This window comes from Falco biarmicus, chromosome 4 (assembly GCF_023638135.1).
Source record: "Falco biarmicus isolate bFalBia1 chromosome 4, bFalBia1.pri, whole genome shotgun sequence".
Classification (NCBI taxonomy): Eukaryota; Metazoa; Chordata; class Aves; order Falconiformes; family Falconidae; genus Falco; species Falco biarmicus.
The window spans coordinates 19,428,373-19,454,255 of record NC_079291.1 but is presented as its reverse complement, the minus strand read 5'-3'; the positions used below and the strand labels follow the sequence as shown (position 1 = coordinate 19,454,255).

The 25,883-nt window shown below is 42.5% G+C and overlaps 1 protein-coding gene across 2 annotated transcripts in view; it reads left to right on the top strand.

The window, feature by feature from the left end:
• The window catches only part of BMPER (BMP binding endothelial regulator), a 145,234-nt gene that overhangs the window by 14,608 nt on the left and 104,743 nt on the right, over window positions 1-25,883 (top strand). For both annotated transcript variants that reach the window (XM_056338526.1, XM_056338525.1), the window contains exons 3-6: window positions 10,139-10,238; window positions 21,822-21,904; window positions 23,498-23,588; window positions 24,406-24,488. In XM_056338526.1, coding sequence (XP_056194501.1) covers window positions 10,139-10,238; window positions 21,822-21,904; window positions 23,498-23,588; window positions 24,406-24,488 — 357 coding nt within the window. The remainder of the gene's footprint in view (window positions 1-10,138; window positions 10,239-21,821; window positions 21,905-23,497; window positions 23,589-24,405; window positions 24,489-25,883) is intronic.

Here is a 25,883-nt window from a genome sequence, read left to right as displayed (position 1 = left end):
CAATGCAGTTGATCGCAACAAAGGAAAGCTTATTCCACCTTCCCCCTCTGCATCTGATGGAAGCTTTGCATCTGTCAGAAGTGTGAGTAGACATGAAGCATAAACACATAGAAATGAGATGTGTCAAATAAAACATGATGGTGGCATACATTTTTTGGACTAAATTCTCCCATGATCTTGAGCTTCTCTCGCTGGCACCAACTGGATGAAGCCCATTTGAGGATAACTGCTGCCACGAGCCATCCACGAGTCAGGATTCCCGGCTGCCCCTTGAGATTTTACTAGCACGGAGCAGTTGCAGCAGAAAGGAGTGAGCCCCTGCAAGTTGAAGGCAGCGTTAAAAGACCATAAAAGCTCTTGCCCCCTTGAAGGAGTCCTCCCTGAAATGCTCTTGATCCTTGTTTCTTCCCCCTTTTCTCTATACAGAGCAACAAGCTGGGGGCTGCCCCTTCTCTCTGCAGACTGCTGTGAGTGGCCTCTGCTTTTTTTTTTTGCTAATACCACTGTGTAGCACAGGCAAGATCACGTAAGAAAACAAATGCAGGGTCAGCGCTCAGTTTTCTTGCAAGTTCATTAAACCAGCAGTGTCTGGAGGCGTCTTGCCTAAATAATTTTGTAATAGAAAACAGACTCTTGTTGCTTTCTTTTGGGCTACTATTTTTATTTGGTTGTTGTTCCTCAAGCATTTTGGTCCCATTTCAAAACTTGCTTCAATTAAATGAAGAGGGTTTTTTTTGGTGCTTTCCAGTTTAAAAGCTGTGCTACTACTGCAAAACTTCTAGGAGTCCTCTGGATTATGAAGCTAGGATTGACAGGGATTTTCCTGACAAAGTAACATTAAAAAAAAAAATGTAGATTAAAAATTTGGAAGAAAATAAGAAAACCCTCCCCCTTCCCTCCCCCAGCCGAGGTCTCCTGTTGCTGCTTCTGGCATGCATCACATCTTTGAGGATACAGTATCATGAGAAAACTGTCACTTGGTGATGTATTAGGGTAATATATCATGAGAGCATCGTTTCTTTAGAGGATATGGGCAGTAAAAGACATGATTCTGGCCAGACAGAGCAGCAGGGGACCTTGCTTTTTTTTCTTCCCTTTTCTTTAATCTAGCTCTGTTTTTGTGTTGTACAGAAGTGAGTTTCTTCATGGGATATGACTTGTTGCAGAGTAAGTTAGGAGGCCCATTGGGCTTTTTAAACTCTTGAAGAAGTACATGGCCTCAAGGGCTGCTTTGTTCAAAGTTTTTAGAACAGGCTCAAGCCCAAAACTAGAGCATTTGCCACTGCCTAAATCTCCAGTGTAAGGGTTGAGTAAGCAGACTTCAGATAGAGAAGGCAATAAAGATGCAACAATTGTTTGGATAATATATTTGTAGATTTAGCCCATCAAAATGTGATGAAATTATATTTATAAAAAAAACCCAAACACCAAACACCAATAACCAAACAGTCAATGCATCTCTTTTAAATAAATGCCAGATTAAGTTTTTTAATTCACATAAGTAGAAGAAATATAACTATTGGTCAGTATTAACTCTGTAATAGAAGATATAGTTATCTCATCCAAAAACCAGGAACTCTGAAGTGACGGACTCAGTTTTAGGTGTTCTTTTATTGTTTTCATGGTTTTGTTTTTCTCTCATTGGCAACATCTGCAGGAAAATAAGCTGAACACGGTCTATAGGGCTAGGATGGCAGTAGTGAAGAAGCAAAAGTGTTGTTAGGACACTCTCGATGGGACTGAGTTAATTTTTGAGATGGGCTAGAACGTGGCACAGTGGCTTCATCTAAAAAGTGTTGAATTCAAATGATTTAATAAGTTATTTTAAACCTTTGGCACAATCTTCTTTACCCTCTATGAACTTGGCTTGATAATACTTCAGTCCCTTCATCAACAATTTTTTGGGGCTGTCTCTTACTCTGAGTCAGAATTTTCTTAGATTGTTTTCAGACCAGTTTGGCTGGGGGATAATATGAGGCAACTTCTCCTCCAACCCGTCCTATGGCCCGTAAGGGGGATCAGCAGAGCAGCGTGCTCCAGGAGCTAACGCACCCAGGGCACAGATGCTCTTCCACATCTACTGACTTCAGCTGTGTGTGGATGGCTTCTGGATCAGCCTGAGGCAGAGGAAGATTTTACGGCCCTCAGCTGCCTGTTCACTTCTCTGGGAGAATGAATTCTGCCCCGTCAGCTTCAGTCAGGGTAAACCAGGCTAAGCTGCACTACGCTTTTAAGACACTCATTTAACTTAAAATAAATTGGGCAGTGATGATCTGAAAAGTTTTGCTGGCTGATCTGAATGACTGGGAACATCTAGCAAGGGGGAGATCGTAAGCTCATAGGGTTGAGTCAGCGAGCCATAGCCTCTTCTAGCGGCACGGGTACAGGTTTGCACACTTGGCTTCAGATCGACAGGTATTGCCTGTGACTACTGTTTTCTTAGGCATTGGCATCAGATTTGGGTGACTGATAATTAATACGAATGCTTCATTGACAAAATAGAAAAACTATTAATTTGGGGGTTTTGTTGGTTTAAAAACATATTTAAAATTCACGGGAAAAGCCATGAATTTGAAATGCATGCACCTTGTGAAATGCAAAGGTGTGTTCTCCCACAGCAACCCCGGTGCATACCCTTTCCCTGAAAAGCTGGCTCCTGGATTACTATAGGTAGTTTTTCAAACTACAGTATGAACTACTGTGAAACACGTGAAGAACCTATCTCTTATTCCTAGAAGACTATCCTGCTATTCTGGTGATGGGTAAAGAGTTTTGCCTTTAACTTTACAGCTGAAGAACTCTAATGCGAAGTGGCACTTGGAGGTTGAGGTGGAGGCAGGGAGATGGAGAGCTGAGCAATCTGGATCCTGCTCTGGCTTTCTCACTAAGTTAATCTGCAGTTACGGTCATTGCGTCTGGCTGCGTCTACTTTGCCGTAAGCTCACCGGAGCAGGCATGTACTCCTTGCACGTGCTTATACAACGTCTGATGTAATGGGACCTTGATCCCAGCTGCAGCCTTAGCAGTTACATTAACGGAAACAAATATTAAGAGGAAGAAAGCGCTTGCTTTGCACCACATAGCAGTGCAGCGGGCTGCTGTTGGGGAGCGTTGGGATTGCAGCAGGCCACTGAGGTCACTTTCCTCATGCTGGTGAACATCATTAAGCACAGTGAAAAAAAGAAAGAAAAAAAATATCTGTTCAGTCTATAAGGGGTTGTGAGTGATGTGTCCTGAATGACTTGCGCATACTCATGCCTTCCTCGCAGCGGTGGGGAATACCCGTCTGCAGTGAAAATTGGTGTCATCTTTCAGCGGGGCCTTTGTTTTAATCATCTTTCCTGGGGAGCAGGGAGAGCTTGAATTATGAAGGGGATGGCTGATGCTGGCTGAGCACCACCACAGGGAGAGGCCAGATAAGCTAAAGAGATTACGGGGATGAGGGGATAAATCGGAGGCTACCAAGTGCTCTGCTCAAAAAAAACAAAAGGAAAGAAAGACTCCGTGAACTGACCTGGCATGTTTTGTTCCTTATGAAATACTGTCATTTGCATCGAATGCAATTCATTCTGAAAGCACGGTCATGTTGTGCCACGGGCAAGGATCTAATGCTGAAAGTACTGAAGCATATGTTTGGCTTCACTCCCATCGAAACTGAAGACATGCTTAAAATCATAGGGCTTTTCTCTCTGAGGGGAGAAGCATATGCCTTGGTGTTTGTAGGTTTATGTGGGTAAACAGAGAGAACTGTATCATTTTGCAGAGAACAGACATTGTTTCATAGGGAAATATTTTTTCCACCTTGAATTTAAAAACACACCTACTGTGCTAAACCATTTTTGTTTGCTTTTGCAAGGAAAAAAGTACTACCAGATAATTGGAGGGGAACAAGGGAAATGAGACCTTTTGCTCATCTCCCTTAACAGTGGTTCGAAATGTCTGCAAACATCTCTTCTTCGGGAGTGGTGTCTCCTCCCTGAAGCCAAATCATGTGGCTCTTGCTCAGGCAGAGAAAGGCTGATGGAAGACAGCAGCCCCCCAGTATGAGCAAGGGTGGCTTGCTTGCATCAGCTCCACCCGCTAAAGGAAGGTTTGTAGGTCAGACCCGAGACACTGAGTTCCAGGCAGGAGTGCCAAGGGAGCGAGGGTGTTATTTTCAGAAAACACCTCAGGATTTGTCTAGACCATGACTTACGCACATGCCTGAGCCTGTTCTCCATAAGCGTAGGTGCAGCACACGCTTGGGAGCCTGAGGCTCCTGAGCTTTGCTGAGGGACAGAGCCTGTGGCCAGCGCTGGCCCAAACCTTTGCTCCTGTGGCCTGCATGGGCTAAGCATGGCTCCAGGCACACTCAAGAGGATGCTCTGGCCACGTGTGACATCTGGCAGAGAGCCAGCAGGGTGGCCGGAGAACGTGTGGGTCATGGCATGCAGCGTGAGCCTGCCCTATGCCTTTGCAGTGGAAATGTTGCCTATGTGACTCGAGTGCACTTGTTTCATTAATTTTAAATGGCTTTTTCTTCTCCTGAGGTCATATGTGCATATTTGAAAGCCGCATCCCAAATTCCCTGGGGGTAGCTTTTGCCATTGTTTGCAAATTTTTATTGTTTTGGTGGATGATCCCACAGGCTTCTCCTGGCAGAAACCTAAGGACACTCTGAACTACTTGGTGGGGAGTCCTGTTAGAGTTACTAGTGGGACTGTGATGAACAATGGTAAAAACCAAATGTTTCCAGGATTAGCCATTAGTGGTAGTTTGTATTTCTACCTAATCTGTCTCTGTTGCTTTTATTATTTTTCTCTACACAGCCTTTTTTCGTTAAATGAAAGTTTAAACAACATTTTTTCCTATTCAATATAAATAGTTAATAACTTCAGGGTACCAGAAATGCAGTGCAAGCCTCTAAAAGCATTTTCAATGCATTAAAAAAGAAAAAAAAAAAATCGGACTCTCACCATAGAAATCCAGCCCTCTGAGAACCTGCATCTGCAAGGTCTTCAGCAGCCAGCTGTGACAGCACCACAGCGGGCTCAGGGTACTGCTGATAGAGGCACTCCTTGGTACAGCCCTGAAGAAATGAACTCCGGATTTTACTTTTTTTTTCCCCTTCCAAGCCAAATCCAGGTTGAAAAGAGCCATCCTCCTGGTGGCTGCTGTGAACCGGCAGGAGCCCAGTGGGGAACCCTGTAGAAAGTTGGCTGTGGCTTCCAAGCTGTGGTTTGGCACACGTCCTCTCCAAGACCTCTGCCAAATATTCAGATTTCTTTTTAGTGGTTTTTTTTCTTTTTCTTTTTTTTTTTTTTCCTTTTCATGTTGGTATTTTATTTAACTGTACCACATGAGCTTAGGGCCGTTAGCTTGATATACTTTGTCACCAGAATGGGCGATTTTGTGTGGAGTTCTTTGATGGAAGGTAAAAATATGAGGTGTATGTAGAAGGTGAACAAATTGCGTTGAGAGGAGGTTGTAGTAAAGGTAACACGAAGCAGTAACACTGCTATTAGGTCTGGTTAGTGTATCTCTCCTGTATGGGAATCTGACATCACCTTTACGTGCCAAGTTAAAGAGACCTCTGGTTCCCACTGGCAAAGCGTGGGAGAGGGGAGAAACACTGGCACCCAACAAAATGTTCTGATCTTTCCCCAAACGCATTAAAAAGCAAGTTCTCCAGCAGTCGGGCTCGGTGAGCACAGGAGAGGAGTCCAAGGTGATCCTCCAGCACTTCTTTAAATTTTCCTTTCCAAGGGAGTCTGGGATTCCAGTGTAAACCCTTCGCCGAGCGGAGCGCTGGCTGGGGAGTTGCGTCAGCTGTGGCAGCATTGTTCTGGAGCAGCCTGACCTCTTTAAAAAAAATACGTATTTTTCCAACACTAATAAAAACCTTAGCTGAGGTTCTGTCCCTTTTTGTGTGTGTGCCTGAGCACTAAATTAAAAAAAAAAAACAACAACCCAGATGTGAATCTATAAACCATCTGTTTAAAATAACTATTGTGCAGGACTGTAATTAAAAGTTATTTATTATGAATCTTGGGATCCTATTATGGATTTGACTGACTCCCAGGTTTCTGATTTAGCAAACGGTTTATGTATTTATGAGCCATGTGTCTCTTCCGCACTTCTTGGTGCCAGAGTGCATGTCCTTTAAACAAAAGAAAAAAAAATCCCCTACCCTCCCATAACTGTTGGCTTCTGAATGTTGCCGTCTAAGAAGTTTTCTCTTAAGAACAGCAAAAATCAAAGTATCTGAGAGCTTTCAACAACTCCAGAGACGCTGTTGACAACACAGATGGAGGTTTGGTAATACAGCTCTCCTGCATGCAGCTACTTAGCGACTTTTTAAATGTATGGCTGGGACAAGTAATGAAATGTTATGATGACTGGGGGCAGGAGCAGAAATATTTGGAAGGAAAGGATTTGTTGCTGAAGTGCATTTGCTCTCCCCCTCTGCCTTGCCCTTGTGAAATGGGTGGGAAGGAGGCAGCAAAATCGAAACAAGCAGATGGACAAGTAGACATTAGAAGCAGTGATTTGGGCAACCAAGCGAAGGCAAAAAAACTAAGAAAAAAAAAAAAAAAAAGCAAGCTCCTAATGACAATTGCTCTTTGTTTTATCTTTGTACTTTTACACCCAGTGGGCCCAGGAGATCTGCACTGGATAATGCCTGACTCCAACAGACTAAACAATGATTTACCAGCCCTGTTTTATCTGCTGCTGTCCTATGATTGATCAGCATGGTACATTAACCCTTTCCTCCACATCTGCTGGCCTAGTTTTCCGCAACATATAGCACTGCGATAAAACAACAGGGTTTTTTGAAAGAATTTTGCAATTAAATCCGGTCCTAGAAGCAGCAAGAGGCAATTGGATGTGTTTCTCCACAGCTACACCCATCTCTTCATAGGACACGAGAGATTTTGCTGTGAAGGCTACGCCAGGGCAGTGTGTTGCAATTGTGGCTCTACCATATATCTGTTCAGCAGAAAGCTCCAAAAGGAGCAGTGCTGGGCTGTGCTGTGCGTCGCACCCTGAAGAGCATCCCAGCCCCGATGGGCAGGGACTTAGGCATCTCAGGGTGGCATCTGAAACAACTGGTTTTGGAGCTGGCTGGGGCTTGCCCATAATACCAGCTAGAGAGGGGGAACATCAGCTTTGCAAATCCAGCCCCACCGAAGTGCTTAGCTGCCCTTTTCATGCGGGCAGGGATTAGCTCTGTTTACCTGGGAGACACAGAGCTGTCGCTGCAGACAGGAGGATGCAGCTCCTCCTCCAAGGGACAGAGCTGCTCTTGCTTCTTTTCTTTAAAAAAAGGATGGAGTGGAGGGGCACAGTCAGTGTGGCACCTCCTGCCCGCCTTTTAGCACCATGCTGTAACAACTCACCTTTGAGATTGGGATCCAGGTTTGGTGCCCTCCATGTCCAGAGGCAATTCAAAGATTCATCTCCTCCTTTCCCCACAAGCATCCTCCTGGTCAGGACCGGTGCCTTTTGGGAGCACGAGGAACAAGCCCCTCTGCTGCTGAAGCTGGGCCGCTGAGCAGCAAGTGGTTCAAGGTCCATTGGGATAGAGAAAGGAATTATGATGTGTAGCCTACTGCTTAACACACCCTTCAAGGGGGAAGGACCCTTCATTTCGCATTGCTGCACCATGGGCTGCTAATGTTCTTTATGTGGAACAGCTGCTTAATGTAAAACAGCCCTTGGCACCAGGACATGCACTCCAAAATCTTCCCTCACAGAAAACATGGCTGCTAGGGTCTACAGCCTGGGTCAGTTTTGCTTTCTCTTTCCAGTTACTCCCATCCTCACCGGTAATGCAGGTCCTGAGTTTGGAGTTGGGCCGCCAGCATTGCTGGTGATAAGGGCAGAAAAGCAAGATCCAAATTTTCCTGCCCCCTGGGTTGGCTCAACGGCTCCGAACTCATCACTGGCAGAGAAGATTTCTGGTTTAAGTGATGTGGGGGAAACAGGAGGCTTTTCCTTAGGAATGGTAGCTAGCAAGTATCTCCTGTTTGAAATATGCATGTTGGGGTCGTCCTTAGGAACATTTTGCATCAGCAACAAGAAGCAGCCGTGTCAAGGTATACCTGAGGGCAAAGGGAGGCAGCTGGTGTCAGGGGAGAGGCTTCGAGGCTGCCTGGGATGCTAGGCTGAGCTAGCAAATGAGGCATTTGCCCCAGAAGTCCCCTGGGAATCAGGGAGTGGAAAGAAATACAGAGCTGTGCTCTACTTTTTGTCCCTCTCGCTGCCATCTGCAAGAATAATTTCTTCCTTTGAAGAGGGCGTCCGACAGGTAGCTTCCCACTGGACACCACAGTGTGGGGCCAGCCCAGCTGGCTCGGCCCAGGAGGGCACTGTGCATCTTGCAGGGGTGCAGGATAAGTGCTGTGGCTGGGCAAATCACCTTCTACAAGGAATATACTCCAAACTGGATTCAATCCCCCTTCCTTCAATCCTGCTTTCACCATGCAGATTTTCCCACAGATAAGGTAATGGGGCCGCTGGGCTTATTAAATCTTTCCCTGAGTAAACGCTCATTAAAGAGAATCAGAACTTCACAGAGCCCTTTAAAAGACAGACTGTTTATAGTCGATCTGGTAAATTTGATTCTGCTGCCCTTCAACAGGCTGTACGGAGGCAAAGTCAGGGGCACTGTGTTTGCCTAGAGGGAATCAGGATTTCACCCTGCACTCTAAAAAGAAGTTGTTGGGCTGTGCCATGGCTGCTTTGTGCCACTCCAGAGCTACAGACCTGCTGTAAATTCAGCTTAACTCATCAGTTAAATGGCATTGATGGTTGCTCTGCAATGCTGGAGCGATGCAGAGCTGCCAGCACGTAGCAGTAACCAGCAGTAACCTGGCTTTTTACAGTAGTCATTTGTGTGGCTGCAGCTGCACTTTAGGGCCTGATTCTCATTTGCTGATGTCACACCAGCTTGGCCAGAGCGAGTCCTCATTTACACTGATAAGATTGAAATGCCTTTATAGCTCCCATCAGATCAGGCAGTGACTTTGAAGAAAATAAACGTCTGATTTTAGACAAAGGGCTGGAGTGTAATAAAAGCTGCGTGTTGTCCTTCACAGGCACCTTGAATAAGGCCACAGGGAGCAAAAGAAAAAGACTGGAAAGCACAGCTTCTTTTCCTTGAGTTTTATGATTTACATTTTTCTAGCCCTTTGATTTTTTGGTCTCTAATTAAGTCATAAGATTGGGCGAGGTGGGTGCTTGCATTTAGTAGATGGCCACCTGTGTCACTTAATGAACTGAGCTACTAATTATAGGTGGAGGTGACTTCAGAGGGCTACTCTTAGCCAGGAATTTCAAATAGCAAAATTTTACTGAACAAAACGCCCAAAGTATTTGTTTTCTGCCCTTATTTAAAGGCAGGGTTGACACCACAGGGGCAAGGCAGGCCATAAATTGGACTATTTCTCCTGCCCGCTGTCGCACATCCTCTGTTGACAACCCTTAATGTGGTCAACGTGCTCTTTGGCCTTGGCCATCGCTGGCTCTTTGCCATAGAAAGATGACACTATAATGCACAGTGATTCCAACTGCTTGCGGTGTTTCATTGATTCTCAGCATTTTGGGAAGAAAGATGAATTACGGGAGTCTCTTTTCTAGTATAGTAAATAGTAGCCTCCTTTGAAGGACCTCTAGGTAGCTAAAAATTACTTTCAGCAGTGGCAGAGTTTTATTTACTCTGAGGTTGCCACCTCCTCCTCAGCCGTCTGTCCTTTTGTCACCCTGAGAAATGGTTCCTGAGCTGTGTGGTTCATGGGGCAGCACCTCAAGACCCCGAGGGTATTTTAACAAGCACATTGTGTAGCTAGTTGTTCGTTTCAGTGAAGCGCATCTCTTCAGTGGGGCATGTTTTCTGTACCATGATGGGTAGCGGTCATGAATTACCATCTAAGTGGAGTTTAAACAACGTTTACTTGGCCTCCTGGATAATTCAGAGACCATTTGTTTTCCACTGCATTCCTTGAAAGGGAGAAAGATGTTTTGAGTCACAAGGACCTCTCCTAATTGAAAGAGTAGGTTGCTAGCCTCATGTTTTATTTCTCAATCGCAAGAAATGGTAGCCGTGGATTTGGTTTGCTTGCAATAGCTTTTGTCTGTCTATTTCTTTTTTTTCCAGAATAAGGAAGTGACATGCAAAAGGGAGAAGTGTCCGACGCTCTCCAAGGACTGTGCTCTCGTCATTAAGCAGAGAGGAGCTTGCTGTGAGCGTTGCAAAGGTGCGGCTCCCTTCCTATTGTCTCCCTCTTTTTAAAATGTTATCTTTTCACATTTACGTTGCCAGAGATAGAACAAAGTCAGGAGCTTCTCAGCTGGGACTTGGCTGTCATCAGAGGCTAGAAAAGGGCAGTAACCATAATTAAAATAAATATGTTTACAGAGCTGGTGGGGATGCATAAATTCACATATTTGTCCAGTAATTATTAGTTCTTGCACAGCGATAATCCTTTAGAAAGACATCTTTATTGTACTTCATGGGTATATTGTCAGTCTTTGGAGAGATATCTCCTGCTCTGACTTTATCAGAATTATTTTAGGTCAACGTCAATCCACTAGTAGTCACTGGTCAATAGGAATTCCTTAAATTTTTTGTGTGGTTGGACAGAATACAAGTAATGTTTCTGAGTAATAAAGAGCAGAGTAATGATCCATGACTATTTCTATTTCTTCTCATACTGCAAACAAACCAACCAAATTGTATTCATTTTACTAAATATCTCTGGATTCAAGTAATAATATTGTAATAATATTTTTATTAAAGCCAAAATGGAAAAAAATCTGAACATTATACATTTATTTATTGACTAGCATTCTTCCAAGCTTTTTAGAATGAAATTATTATAAAATATATATTAAAACAATTAATTGTGTAAGCATGTATGGCTTGTAACTACCATGCTTACCCACATGAAAAATGTACAAGTAGATGAAAGTGAAAGCTACTCTTTTTCTTTTTTTTTAATATATATTGGGGTACTAAGTAATACGCTTTAAAAGACTACTTTTGCTGAGGCACTGCTGATGCAGTCAATGAGGTGGAGAATATCAGATTCAGACAGCTTTTCTTTTCTTTATTTTAATCTGATGTTTAATTCCCCAGTGGTGATAGAGTGGTTTTGAGAGGCAGATAGGGTAGGATAAATTGTTGGGAAATGCAAGCATTTATTGTCTTCTCAGAGGAAATACAAATTCGGATAGAAGAGACGTATGTTGGATATGTGTTTTTTTCTGGATGGCTGCAGAGGTGTGTTAGCTGCTGCGTTCATGATTTGCTTCTATGCTGCAACTTTGGAAGAGGCTTGGCAAGCCCAAATTCGAGGATTTTTCTAAAAGTCTGACAAAAGAAAAGGAAATTAACTGGGAAAAAAATTGTAGCATTACTGAAACAGTAAGAATTTGTAGTTGCAGGTTTCACACAAATTAAATATAATTTATTTCCTTTGTCAAATTGTGTTTAGTGTCAGCTTTAGAGCAAAAGATTCCTAAGTGTTAGTTAGGCTGGAGGTTGATTTTTCATTTCCATAATGGGATATATTGTTGGTTAACGGTCTGAAAATTTTATATGTGTAGATAGGCGTATGTGCGTGCATGCATACAAAATAATTCTACACTAGAAGAAAATTAGTGTTTCAAAGTTGATGATACACATATTATTTTAATACATTACTTTAATTCAGACTTCTTGTAAGATTTTTCTGTTTAACCTGGATTGGGGTGATTTTTGTCTTGGTAAGTTTTTGTTCTAGACAGATGCTTTTGCATCCATCCCATCCACAGGACATTATTAACAGGCTTGGGCCTTGCTCTGCAGACAGGTATGCCTGAAAGTGTCTAATAGGAAAATTAACAGGAACTGTTCAAGCATGGAAGTAGGAGCCACATGGATAATCGTGATATAAGGAAAAGGAGTTGTGCATTACAGAGATGTTAGAATCCTTTGGATGTATCAGTTAAGTGTATGGACGGAGAGATCCAACAAGATCCCTCACCCAAAACTACTAAAGAAACTAAGCACCCCTGATTTGTAGAGAAACTCCTTTCATCAACAAATAACTAACAGGTGGTGACAAGGAATGGTTATTTTCATAATGGGAAAAGATTACCAGCAGATCCTTGCAAAGATCTCAACTTGCCAACATGCTCAGAAATGATCTAGAAAAGGGTGAAGAAGGGCAGAAAGGTTGCTGCTGCTGCCCTGATCTCTTTAGCGCAGTAAAGGAGGAGGGCTGCCTGCGGGGAGCTGCAGGAGGTTCTTAGGACACTGAACAACTGATGACAAAATGGCAAAGGGAGTTAACGTGGATGGGAATAAATGGGTGCATGCAGGCCGAAATGGTCCTAACTTTGCAAATATAATACTGGGTCCTGAGCTGACAATTAGCCATTAAGAACTGTTTCTCAGTGTTATAAAAGTTACTTTTGTGGCAGGATCAGCTCAGCCCCCAGTAGCTCTCCAAAGGGAAAACTGAACGTTGAGGGTATTAGGAAAGGAGTAGGGTACCAAACAACGTGCCCCATTATCACTCTGTGTGAGTCCATGGTGTGCCCACTGAGGGAGTACCAGGCAGGCTGCGTATTTTTGCTCCTCTGGAGGCTAAAGTAGAGCTAAAGAACTTGCCCTGTATTTTTCCCTTTTCCCTAGGTGTCTGTTATTGGCCGTTGTCAGAGAGAAGATATTAGCCTAGAAGGACATTTGGTCTGATCTAAGATGTCAGCTCCTATGTGCTTAAGATGCAAGAACAGCTTTAAATTTCAGAATTAAAAAAAAAAAAAAAAAAAAAAGGCTCTCAAGGGCTTAATTTTCAAAGTGAGTGTGAAATTTCTGAATAAGGTCTTCTGCTCTTTCTGAAAGGGAAAGCAAAATATGCACCCATATAACTACAGCAGTCCCGACACCACACATTGTCACTGGGTTGTCCTGGTGCCAGGGGAAGAGGCTGATGGAGACACCTCTGCCCCCGGGGAGGCTGCTTGCTCTCCTGCCACTCCGAGCACTGCTGAAGCTCCTGCTCTGTTCTGTGCAAAATCCCAAATTAGTGTCCTGTGGGAAGTATTTGGGGAATCAAGGGTGCAAACAGCAACCTGGCTGGGTAAAATTTCAGCTACTCCCTTTGGTGTCCCAGCGGCTCCTCGGCACTCCCTGCGCGGAGCTGGGCTGCAGCCGGCACTTGGCCCTGCAGCGCTTGTTCTCAGTTGCTATTTTGTCAGGCTGCCAGAGTGCCTATAGGGAATGCAAGCGGGAAAAGGGAAACAGGGATTTTATTTTTTTTTAACTGGTTGCATTTCATTCAAACGTGAACAAAATGTTAGGATGAAAAGACATCAGAACCTGATGGCTTTTTTTTTTCTTGGCTTCATCCCCAAAACCTAGAAGAGCTTAATCAGGCTTTATGGGCTCTCGCCAGCTCTTTTTGAGAGCTTCACATCTTCCTACCTCATGAAGGAATGAATGAATGAATGAATGAATGAATGGCTGCTGTCATTTGAGTACATCGGGAGGATAACATCAAGACCAAAGGGTACATTTCCAGAATTGGCTTGTGTAGGGAAGGAAACCACCACTCATGAGTCATTTGTGACATTGCTGCCAGGATATTTGATTCTGTTCTGAGGAGCGCGTGAGGGCTGGGTATGTAGGCCCAGTATCTCCGATAGCAAAGAAATCATCTGAAATGCAGAAATACTGTGTGCCTGCTATGGTGCATCCAGCCGAACTCCCGTATTTAGAGCCCTGCGTACAGGAGAAATGGAATTGTTAGTAGAAGATTTTTCCTGCAAATGATTGTGTGCTGAGTGTAACCCCCTTCCTTCCATCTGGGTATTTGTATGCTATTTAGGTAATTCCTAGCACTTTTTTTCATTTTTCTTAATAAACCAAAAAGTAAGAAACAGCAGCAAGTACAGCTTTTGCAATCAGAACATCCACTGTGGTGGAAACAATATGTTATCCCTAATGAATTAAAAACCTGGGCTTTACTTAAGATCTTAATCCAGACTAGTAATGTGTTTTAATACTATTCTTGACTTCAGGCCTGTAGGACCTTGAATAGTAAGGTTGGTGGGGCAAGGCTCTTGATGGGTGTTTGCACAAAGTCTGGAGCAGAGAAACGTAGGCTCCCTGCTACAAGGAGAGTGCAAACAACTAAGTGTAATAGTTAAGATTTTTGGTGAGATTATTCTTCTGTCAGGTACTGTAGTTTATGAAACATACCATATACCTCTAACATACTATTAATTTTGAAAATATAAAAAAATTAAGCCCTCTTATTACTTTAGCATAGGCTAAATAGGCCACTTTTCATCTTTCGTTTTCTTTAATATGTTTAATGAAAACATATGAGATCATTGAGATTATAGAAATAGATTTGGCAATGTTTTCTCATTTAGTTGGACGGAGACCTGTCACTTGGATATAGAGCTCTCCGCACCTCTAATAATAAGTTATTTGCTCTCTGAGTCAGTGGTATTACAGGCTCAGGGCTGCATAAAGTTTGCTTTTTAAAATGGTGCACCATATTCTACTCTCTTATCCTAAGAATCTGAATCTTCTATGGACGTACAAAGACAAAATTGGTGGGTATTTGTTACAACAGATAAGATTTGTTAAGTTTCTTCCACCTCCCGTGTGCAATTTTGCTTTTTCTGCCTTTGTTAACTTCTGAGAGTTACTGGGGGTGGGGGGGGTGGGGGTGGGGGGTTGTTGTGTGTTTTTTAAAAAATTAATTTAGTGATCTTAGAGGTTCATGTGCTATGCTTCATTGATCTGGAGTCTACCAGAGAATGGAATCACAGCCCAGGCAACAGCAGCGCTAGTTCCCCTGAATAGTGAATATCCAAAGCTATTGTAGTTAATTGCACATTTCTTGGAAAGAATATACAATATTATGGTGGAGGATTGCAGCCAATTTCAACTATTAGGCCTGGCTTAAAAAGGAAGTTAGAGGGAGGTTATGAGTTTATCAGTGATCTGGCTATTCTACGGACGCCTTGCAGGAGCCATACACACATTTGGTGCCTTGTTGACCTGTGGACGCCCCTAGTGTGAGATAGCTGGTACCAGTTTGGTGCCCTCCTGTGAGACTGGCCAGGTGGGTATTTGTGGGGGCCCTGATTGGGGCACCATGCCTTGCCACCCATCCTCACATGCTCTAAGGCAAGCTGTCAGAGGCAAGGGTGCGACCTAATACATGAATGGGGGGGGTGGATGGGGGTGGGCTGGGAAGATGGTTATGTATTTTCCTGCTAAAACCTTTTTCACCTTCATCTGAATAATCTAGTCCTGGCATCTGTCAGAGACTGCTTATGGAAAAAAATAGTCTGGGGACGTAATAAAGACTTTTCTCTTGGCTTTTCTCACTGCCTCTCAGTCTTCTGATAACTTGCTCCAGCTCTGAACCAGGAGGCCTGTTTGTTGAGGCTGGAGATACAGGTTGTTCTCAACGTTCATTCAGTTTCTAGCTTTGTTTTTCAAGTAAAGGCAGAAATTGTGAAGCAGTGACTTACAGATGCTAAGGACAGTGTCATCTGGTACCATCACAGTGGCAGCTTTGATTACTTCTGGTTATGCCTAGGAAAAGGTCTCTATCTCTCCATCCTTCGAGTTAACTCTTCTTACAAAGGCCTTAGCAGATACATTTCACATCCCTTGAACATCTGGTGTATACTATCGAGTTCAATAGCACCTCAAATTTCAGTTTTTCTTGTTACCTTGGCTAATACACTTCTCCATTTATGTAAGAAGCTTTTAATGAACTGTCTTGTCATGTTGTCATAAATACTTTTGCAAACACCAGTCTGCAAACATCAAACATCGGTTACCCAGACTTTTATGATCACAGGGAAGTCCTTGAGGATGCTCATGTTAGAAAACAGCACAAGACCTCCATGCTGATATGTTGATGCACTTGTACCTTGTGTGTGGACATAGTGTCCAGTGCAGCATAATCAAAGGAAACTGAAGACCAGGATGGAGGCTTCATGCAACATCCACATGTAACGTTTCTCTGGAACAACATGATAAACATCTTAGGACACTTAATACAGGAATAAGAATTTCTTTCACTGTTTGAAACTGTGAGCTGTACTGATCATGAATGATTTTTCTGGTGTGAGGAGATTGGGTATAAATGGCAAGTAATTGTGTCACCAAGCAACATCATTCATGACACCCCTCATAACCATGAGACGTCACAGTTCTCCAGCTGCCAGGCTTGGCAAGCACATCCAGTATCAGCTCAAGATTCAATGGCAGCTCTAACTTCGTGGCATTTTGGATCGCCAGGATCTTATGGATCCCACAGAGCAACTTCCCCCCCATATATATTGTGAAACACAAGACATTTGAGAAGGTGAAATTCAGTCCCAGTGGGGTGCAGGGGGCAAGAACAGCACTGGGAGGAGCTGATTGTTCCTGCTACTATTTGGTCAGTGAGTATGAGCTGCTTTGCATCATGTGCCTGTGAACTGTGCAGTTCTGGCACAGTTTCACCCCATGGTCACCTTGCTGTGCTGTGCTGTGCTGCGCGCCCTTTCCGTGGCCCCTGCGCCTTGTGTCCCCTGGGTATTGTAACTGTGATGGTGCAGCTGCAAATAGGTTTGGTTGTGCTCAGTTATAAAGGAAAGAGTTGGATTTTCACTGCTTAGAGTTACACTCAATAAGCATGGGAGATTTGGTATATATTTTCATGCTTCTGTGTTGACAAATGAAGACCAACATTACCCAATAGGAAGTTTAATTTTCTAGCAGCTGTCAATGGCTTTACCATCATTAAAACATGTAAAAGTATATTTCATAATAGGTGTATGTATGATTCACAGTTCTTTTATTTTGGCCAACAGTTTTCATGCCAGGGAAATACTGCAGAATGTGCAAATTATTGGTGGGTGGGTTTTTTTTTTGTTTGGGGTATTTGGATTTTTTTGTTGGGCTTTTTTTTTTTTTTTTGTACTTTATTTTATTTGATTTTTGGTGTGGTTTTGGGTGTTGTTTTTTGGTTTTTTGTTTGTGTTTTGTTTTTTTTTTTTTCTAGAACTGCTATTTAGTGTTAGCATGCCTGAATACCTCCCTGAGGATTAATTTATCAAACACTAAATAAAACATGTCTTCTGACTGTTTTCTTTTTCCTAATGTTTATTTTCCATGCCAATAGAGAGGTTACTTTTCTAAATAGAAAGTGGAGGGAAACCAAGAGAAAGACTTAATAGGAGAAGAAAGATCCTGAAGAAATGAGGGATGGGGAGCCAGTCTATTGTGCACCAATCTATCACTTTCTCTTGGGAGAAAAAGGAAATGACTTGTCTATAAAATTCTCATTAGCCTAAAATAAGCAAAAATCTCTTCTGGAATCTTATTAGGCAATGTCAAATTGAGTAATAAAGGCTTGTTTTTAATGAACTCCTGAGGACACTGGTTGAGCTTTAGCGCTACTAAACTGTCTCTCACAGTCAATTTCCCTATCGTCATGATACTGCTTGGTGCTGGGGTGTCTGGAGTAAGAAAAAAAAAGGGTCATTTAACAATGTTATTGGATTTGGAAAGACAAATGACTTCCTGATTGCCAGCTTGTCCACATGCCAATAACAAAATCTGCTATCATTTGCCTTTTTTGTTATTCCAGTCCAATTCCACGTGAAGATGCTTTTTTTGGAATTAAATTGCTCTCTTTCAAACTAAATTGGCCAAAGGTTGATTTATTATGTTTCCAACTAAGGCACTCGAGTAAGGTATGCACAATTTTGAAACAAAGTAGCTCAGTTCGTAAATTAGAAGTGATTTAACTATTTTATTGTCATTTTTTGTGCAGTAATGACTCAGTTCTAGAGGATCATTTTGCCTTTATGAGGTGACTAGAAGGTAATTAGCAACTTCCATGGCATATACAACAGTTGACCAACTTAAAAGTATTCAGTGGTTTGGTTTGATTCAGATAAGCAACTTTCAGCTTACTTGTTTATCCAGGACTTATCTGAACTATTTGGCTTGAAGTAGGTAGTAGGAACAAAACCTGCAGCTAACTGAAAGTTAATATGTTACATTAATAAAACACCAACTATTCTTAAAGAAAGAAACAGGAAAGACTAAAAAATTAGGACACACTCCTTGAGTGATATCAATCACCTTAGCTCTGTGAAAATTCATATAGACCACTGCTATTTAACTTCCTTCTGTGTGTAGAAATCTAAAGGTTTTCTTTACAGGGTATATGTCACGGGGTCAAATTTACCTATTAATGTCAAATCTGTTACTTTTCATGTACTCCTTAGAATATTCTCAGGCTTTTTGGATTCCCCTCTTGAAAACCTCCTCTGTAGCCCTTTCTTTTAAAGTTTTCTTTAAAGTGTGTATTCAGGCAGAAGTAAGTGGGTGGCATTTGTGACTATGCTAAGCTCTGATCTTTCTTGATTTATTCTTTTCTCCTGCTCTCCCTTTCAAATGGTGGATGGAGACAGTAAGTTAATGTCATAACAATTCCTAAGGGAATTAAAATGGCTTTTAGGAACCTGAAGTATGTTCCGCCATACATCAGGGACTTTGCTGATGCCTTTGGACATGTGATATTCAGTGACTGCTACTTTCCAAACTGAATGTGGTGGACCTTTAACCATGGGCAAGCTAGATCAGCTCAACTGAGTTGGCACATGGAGCGAGGCAGGTTTCACTCAGCTGAGTTTAGGTGAGGCTCGTGAACTTCCATGCTATGAGTAGGTGGGTTAGGAGAGTCCGGGTATATGTTTGTGGGTGTCAGCTGAGAGATTTGTACATTGAAAGTGAGGTTCAGAAAAACTTAGCTGGTATGTGGGCTTTATTTTGTTTCCCTTTTGAAGAGTGAGTGGTGAGTGTAGCTCTGCAGCATCCAGAGGGCAAAGCGTCAGGGCATGCCTCATCAGAGACAGGCTAAAATCTCACCTGGAGATTGTAAAGCCCTTGCTTTCTTGCCCTCTCTTCGGTTTGCCTGATGTTCAGCCTTCCCCCAGCTCTCACCAAGCCTGCTTGCATTACTGGCTAACTCTCCCCTTCCTTTGTGCCGTTTTCCTTAACTGAGCATCTGCTGAAATCCAGCTCCCACCGTGCCTCATGCTGGTGCTTGCATGGTACTGCTCCATCTCCCTTATCCAACTGCTGGCCTGTGCCAAAGCTCAGGAGCGATCTTAGTATTTCCAATGCTTCCACAGACTTCTCCATCGTGCTCTCCATTTCCAAATTTCCCTTTTCTCGCCTGCAAGCTCTCCCTGCTGTGGTTACATCTGGTGTGCTGTCCCCCAGCGCTGGCTACCGGTGACAGAAATGGCTTGTGGGTAGGTGGAGCTGGGCTTCCCCCTTGCTCCCTTGCTGCTTTCCACAGGGGCAATGGCTGGTGCTGCAGGGCAGAGGATTTTGTAGCATACCTCAGTTATGCACCTCAAGGGAGAGCAGTGGTGACTGCACAGATGCACCACCTTCATGCTTTCTTGACCAGACTAATCCTTGAACTGAAAATTTCAGTTTAATGTGCACAGCGATGCATGCAGATTAGCCCAGGGTAATTAGCTTTCTTACAGAGGAAACATTTAAAATGAAAGAACATAATTGGTGAGCAAATATGCAAGGTATTTTGCAGCTGCTAGTTTCCAACATAGCCCTTGATTCTGTATAGTGCTGAAGATACCAGCCCCATCTGGTAAACCACATTTAACATTTATTTGGGTATTTAACAACACAGCTCGTTCCATCTGGAGTGTCCAGCACACATGTAAACTCTTTCTCAGACTGGGACCAGTATGTTAGTATGGCCTTGGCTACTGCAACTTGAGGATGCTAAAACACGTTGAGCAGGCTCTTGACATATATTAGGGTTTGCACTGAGCAGAGAGACTGTGCTACAGGCTTAGCCCGGTGTTTTTCAGAATGGGACTTCAAAATGTATGAAGGGAGTATATGGCTTCGTGCTCGAGTATACGGCTTCATCCTCCTCCCTTGACATGTTGGCCTGTGCATGTCAAGAGCTCCCACAGAACTGTAATACGCTGAGCATCTGAACATTTCTTCATTATTCAGAATTGCTTCATAGGCACTTTGCTACTTAAAAAAAATGCATGCTTTGTGCCTTTCAACATTTGTCAAAGACTGTTATCACAGCCAGCTCTTAGACTACTGACCAACTCTTTAAAAGACATACCTGTTACAGCTTAGGGAAATGAAATGGCCACAGCATCTGCAAAATTTCTCCTGTGTTGCTCTGCATTTAGCTTGGAAAAATTTCTGAATACTGCAGATCCTGAAGTACAGGTCTTCTGTTGTTTAAGATCTGAACTGGAGGCAGTTAACACATTTGTACATGATCTTTATATATCAGGTTTCCTTTACATTTTGGGTTGCATTCAAGATGGTTTTTGTGGGGATTTGAAGTTACTCAGCAGTTCACAGCTGTGACCCTCAAGTTTTCTTGTACAGTGGGCTGAAAGGTTTGCTGTTGTGAGGCTGATAACTTGCATTTGTTTTCAGAAGGGCATAAAGTGTAGCCCAAGGCAGTTCAGGACAGTGCAGCCGACACAGCAGAGAATGACCCAGGGCAGCTGCTGAGGCAGGGTGTGGAAGGAGAGTGGTGCTTGCGGCATTGTTTGACCAATCATAGTTTTCTACTTGGTGACTCTATGTATATGATATTTTTTCAAAGTCTCTGGCAAGACTCCTGTTGATTTCTTGGGCTCTTTGATCAGGCCCATTTTGAATAAAATAGACTAGGAAAAAAAACCTCGAAGCAGTAAATGGAAAATGGGCATTTTTCCTGCAGAAAACTGGGGTATGTGTTCCTTCTAATTTTTTTCCAGAAACACTTTAAGTCGCCAAAGAATTAATTTTTTATTGAAACAATTTTGCATTAATAAACTAACTCTTTTAAAACAAGTATTTTATTTCTGCTTAATATGTCTTTTGTAGTTTTGTTTTTCCCATGAGTTATGCTTCTCGTTTTGTTCCTTTTTGCTTTTCCCTTTTGCAAGATACCAGAAAACAACTAAAGAATGGGAAGGGAAACTAGTAGGAACATGTAATAAAAAATGTGAAAATTAACGTTTGGGTTTTTGGTTGTTTTCCAAATGGCTCAACGGAACTTCATTTTGCGCAAAAAGTGTGTGCTGATCCTATGCATGGGCAAACCAACCTATTTTTCTGTGTACAAAGCTGTCATATAGCACACAAAGATACATAAAGCCAACCTGTGGGACTCTAATATGTCCTGCTCAGAGCTTCACCACCCACACAGAAGAGCTTGATGGCTTTTAGTTTATGTGGATGTTGATCTCTTCTGTCATGAAAGTGAAAAGGTATAAAGGAGGGGTAGCTCTGCCAATGTCACTTGGTCCATGCCAAGCTGCGCTGGCTGAGAGCTGTCCTGGGGGTTTTGGTTAATGGGTGAGGATAGCATGGCCAGGCTGGATGATGAATGTTTGCAGCTTTTCTCTTACCGTTTCTCCTCCCTCCCTTCACTCCAGTGCATGAGTGGCTGAGTGGCTCCTGAACAGGCTGCGGAATAAGCATCGACATCCATTTTTAGTTAAATTGTTACTGATTCAGGTTTGTCTTGAGCGGTGGTAGTAAGGAGTTTGGCCAACCATGCATCAGCAGCAGATGTCTGGGGTAGTGATGGTGCCAGCCCTCCCAGGACATGGTCCTTCAGGTCTGTTCCAGCTCCCAGCTCTACCTCTTCCCTTAACGGGGGGAAGAGGATGGGTTGTATTTGGCGTGGTGCTTTGTGATCCTCAGCAGCAGCCTCCCTCAAGATCATTGCGTTTGGCTGAGCTGACCAACTTGTCTCTTCCTCTAGATTGCAGTTTTGGAGGAAACACGTACAACAGCTCCATGAAATGGCACCTCCCTAGTAACCCCTGTGTTACATACCAGTGCCAGGTAAGGCTGTCATCAGCGTCGCGCTAATTGAGTTGTGAGCTTTACTCATGAAATTCTGAGCCTTGTTTTATCCAATTCAAATCAGCTGAAACATTTTATACCCAAAGCACAATAGGGACCTTGCATTTAAAGTAGTTTGAATCCACTCAGACGTGGCCAGCTATAACCAGACATTCAGAAGGGTAGGTGTTATCTGGCTTGAGTACTGTGATACTGAGAGATTGCTGAAGGAGGGGTACGCAGCCATGCCATTTCATGCTGCCTTGACCTTGAAATAAGTCCTCCTTTTTTTCAGCATGCTAAGCCTTTTGTGAGATACAAACTATTACTGTAATAATCAGACACTTATGTGTGTATGTGTCCACAGGTTTTACCTGGGATGTTCTTTAAGAGAAACCCACAACCATATCTTCTTTTCCTAGGCTCCTGTGCTGTTACCACTGTGGTATTTTTGGTAGTTTGCCTGTTTGCAACCACAACGTTTGCAAGATTGTCCATTTTCAGGCACAAACCAAGTAATTACATAAGGAATTTTAGGTTCTGTCTGTGAACAGGTCTGCCATTTTTGCTGACAGTTGGATCCGGTTTTAGTAATAACACTCAGGCAGCTACTAAGAATTGCAGCTGTTGGAAAGAGGAGAGATGGATGAGTATGAAGACCTGCTACAAACAGGAGAAAAGAGGTTCAAGATTTTTTCTGTGATACTTCTGTTCTATGAAATTCACCTGCATTTTTAAAGTAAACTACGCAGAATGAAGTTGTAGCAGCAGTACTCTGTATCCTTGCACTTAATGAAAAGATACAATGTGAATTTAGATACTCTTATTGCTACTAGCTACTCATGGAATGAGCAATTCTTTATTGCCTGCTTCAGTGTCTAAATGCAGTACTGGGTGATCCTCTTTACCTTAGATCCACACATTTGAAACCAGGTTTCCCCGTCCTTCAACTGCAAAGCTGCAAGCAGTAAAAAAAAAAAAAAAAAAAAAAAAAAAAAAAAAAAAAAAAAAAAAAAAAAAAAAAAAAAAAAAAAAAAAAAAGTAACAGCCTTTTGTGCACAGAACCTCACACCCAGATTTGTTCAGGAGGACTCTTGACTTCTGGGACAAGAAGTACAGGAAATGTTAATTTACTAATACTTATCAGGCAAAGCATCAAAGATAAGCGTCTCCCCTCTACAGAACAAGATGCTTTTATCTGCTTTCTAAGTCTTTTTTTTTCCTCCAATGGGAAAAGGACAAGAATGCCTCACGACCTGCCTGTTTTCACCAGAGCCACATGGCAGATTACTGAGCCTAAGAATTCCTGATAAAGAAGGATTCCTTTTCCTAAGAAGGTGCTTGGTTTGTTACCTGATGCATTTTAAGGCAAAGCCTGTGTCTGGAGTCAGGGAGACTCAAGTGGATCTTTTGACTGTGGATTAACCTGAATTCTGATAGCAGGCAGCAGGTACAGACAGAAAAGATGTTTTGAAATCCAGTGCTCCACACCATGTGCCGGGCTTTAATTGCACTGCTAGTAATTGTGGATTTTTGCCTGTTAAAGCAACCACAACGCTAACAACGAACATGTCTGATCTGCATCTTTTTCAGGAAGGAGTGATAGTAGAGTCGGAGGTACAGTGCGTTGTTCATTGCAAAAACCCTTCCAAACTCACAGGAATGTGTTGTCCTGTGTGTCCAGGTGAGATTTCATGGGAAGATGCTGTTCCATATGTGCAACTGTATTTCTGATGATAAATATCATTACCTGGGAGGTTGCCTCTAACTTCTCCGTTATGCTTGACAAGTTACTAAAATGGGGGCCAGTGGCTCACAATGTACCAAATGACAGAAGAAGAGAGTGCTTAATATTTTTTAGTAGAGGGCATGCAGACTAGGGGATTCATGGGCAATAGCCTGTGATGATATCCACAGATGTATTTACATAATTTTTCAGAGGTTCTGTCAGCTCCTTTTGCCCGGCTGATGACTGGGATTTTGTTAGAAGGGGAAGTATAAGGGTAATCCTGAAAAAAAATTAAAGAGAATCATTTCTGGAAGGGGAGTGGGAATAGGTTACCTTTGTGAAGCATGGTAGCAAACTAACATGATTTTATAGATTAATCTGATTTTTAACAGAGGTTTTGTAAGCAAGCACTGCTCCAGTTGTGATCGAATGGGTTTATTATATTCTAATAGGTTATAATTTTTGCCCACATCTAATATAAACTCAGGGAGTAAGAACGATTAGTAAAAAGCAAACAGCTTGTTGCAAAGCCACTTTTGATGGAAGACCTGGCAGCCTTGACTTCACTAGTGCAAATTTATCTGCTGTAGAAGGATGCTTGCTTTCCCCCAAAAGATACTGAGGGGTTCTCAAGCCTTTGAAGGCTTCCAAAGTGATTTGTATCAGAGAGGATGGTACCATTTACTTTCCATGTTGTCCTATGGTGGGGTGTATTATAGAGAAAAGACAGTCTTCTATCCTGAGCTAAACTTATTCAAATGCTGTTTTCCAGGTTGTATATTTGAAGGGAGACTTTACAATGAAGGAGAAGAATTTAGGCCTGAAGGAAATAAATGTACCAAGTGTTCTTGTATTGTAAGTATTTGCCTTTTGGCATTGCATCTCCCTGTATGAACTTCAAAAGCCACATTATTATTGCCATAACAAAGCAAAAAATATAAGGAATTCAACACTGTTATGCATTCTTCTCTTGGAGTTCAGGTTTCTGTTGAAGATTTCACTGCGCTAATACATTTTATCACTCATATTTTGAATTTAGCACCTTTTCTGTGACTTTACGCTGTAGGCAGAGCAGGTTATTTGAGGGTCAATGTGTTACATTAGAGATGCTTTTTTGTGATGGGATCATGCAAGAAGAGACAGAAAGCTTTTTGGGCTTCATCTATTGATCAACACTACTTATTAGATGTTTCCTTAAACCGATCTTTCACAAGGTTTCCTTTCAGCTGTATGCAGCAACGGTCTTTGCTCTGAATTACTGAGTGAAAGGATGAAGGGTAGCCTACTTAGGCTGTCCCAGGTGGATTTTGGCTTGATGTTTAATGAAAAGGTCATATCCTGGATTTTATTCTTGACTAGCAACAATAGAGAGAGGAAGTAATAATTGCATCCTTTGGGTAATGAGCACAGGCTTCTCATTCACTTCCATTAAGGCAAAAGATAATGCTGTGTGAGTTGGGGCAGATAACTTGGGCTTCATTGGTGTGATCTGTGAGACTGGTAAAATGCAAAGTTCAAACCACTACTTTTGTTACAATCGATGGGCTGGTTGTCAGCAGATAATGCAAGGCTGGGGAACTCTGCATTTCAGTAGAATGCCAAGAGTTCTGTCAGTACCAGACACAGCTCTCCTGCATCATGAAAATAAAATAAAACAGGGGAGAGAGAAGGGTGGAATTCAAAAATTAATAAGTTTATACACAGACACATATGCACATTTAATGAAACTACTGCAGAGAACTTGGACTGGTTTGTGGGAGAAAAAACCTGGTAATCTGCAAAATTAATTTACGTTAAATCATTACTTCTCCTGTAGAGAATCGGGCTACTCAGGTTGTTCTGTTTCATTTGGTTTTTTAAAGTTTTAATCCTGTAATAGTGAAAATATGCTGTCACGCATGTCACAGAGATATATGCCCTGGGCTTCTGCTCTGCTGAATGCCTCATGTCCCAGGCTGAGGAACATTGCTCCCTTTGTACTTGGTGGGTCCCCCTCTCAGTTCAGCTTCAGCTGCAAAGCAGTAGCTTTATGCTCCAGCTTTCCTTAGTCATGTTCCTCAGGGGAAGGCAGGTCTGAATGGTTGAGAAGTCTGTGGAGACATGCTTGAGTCTTCTCGGGCTGCACTCTGCTCTTTCGTAAGTACTGTACAGATGTTGCCTATTGCCTAGTTGTTGGTGTGCCAATATTTCCTTGATCAACTTTCCTTTGTTCCCTAAACAGCAAAAGCAACTGTGCTGAGAAAAGCATGG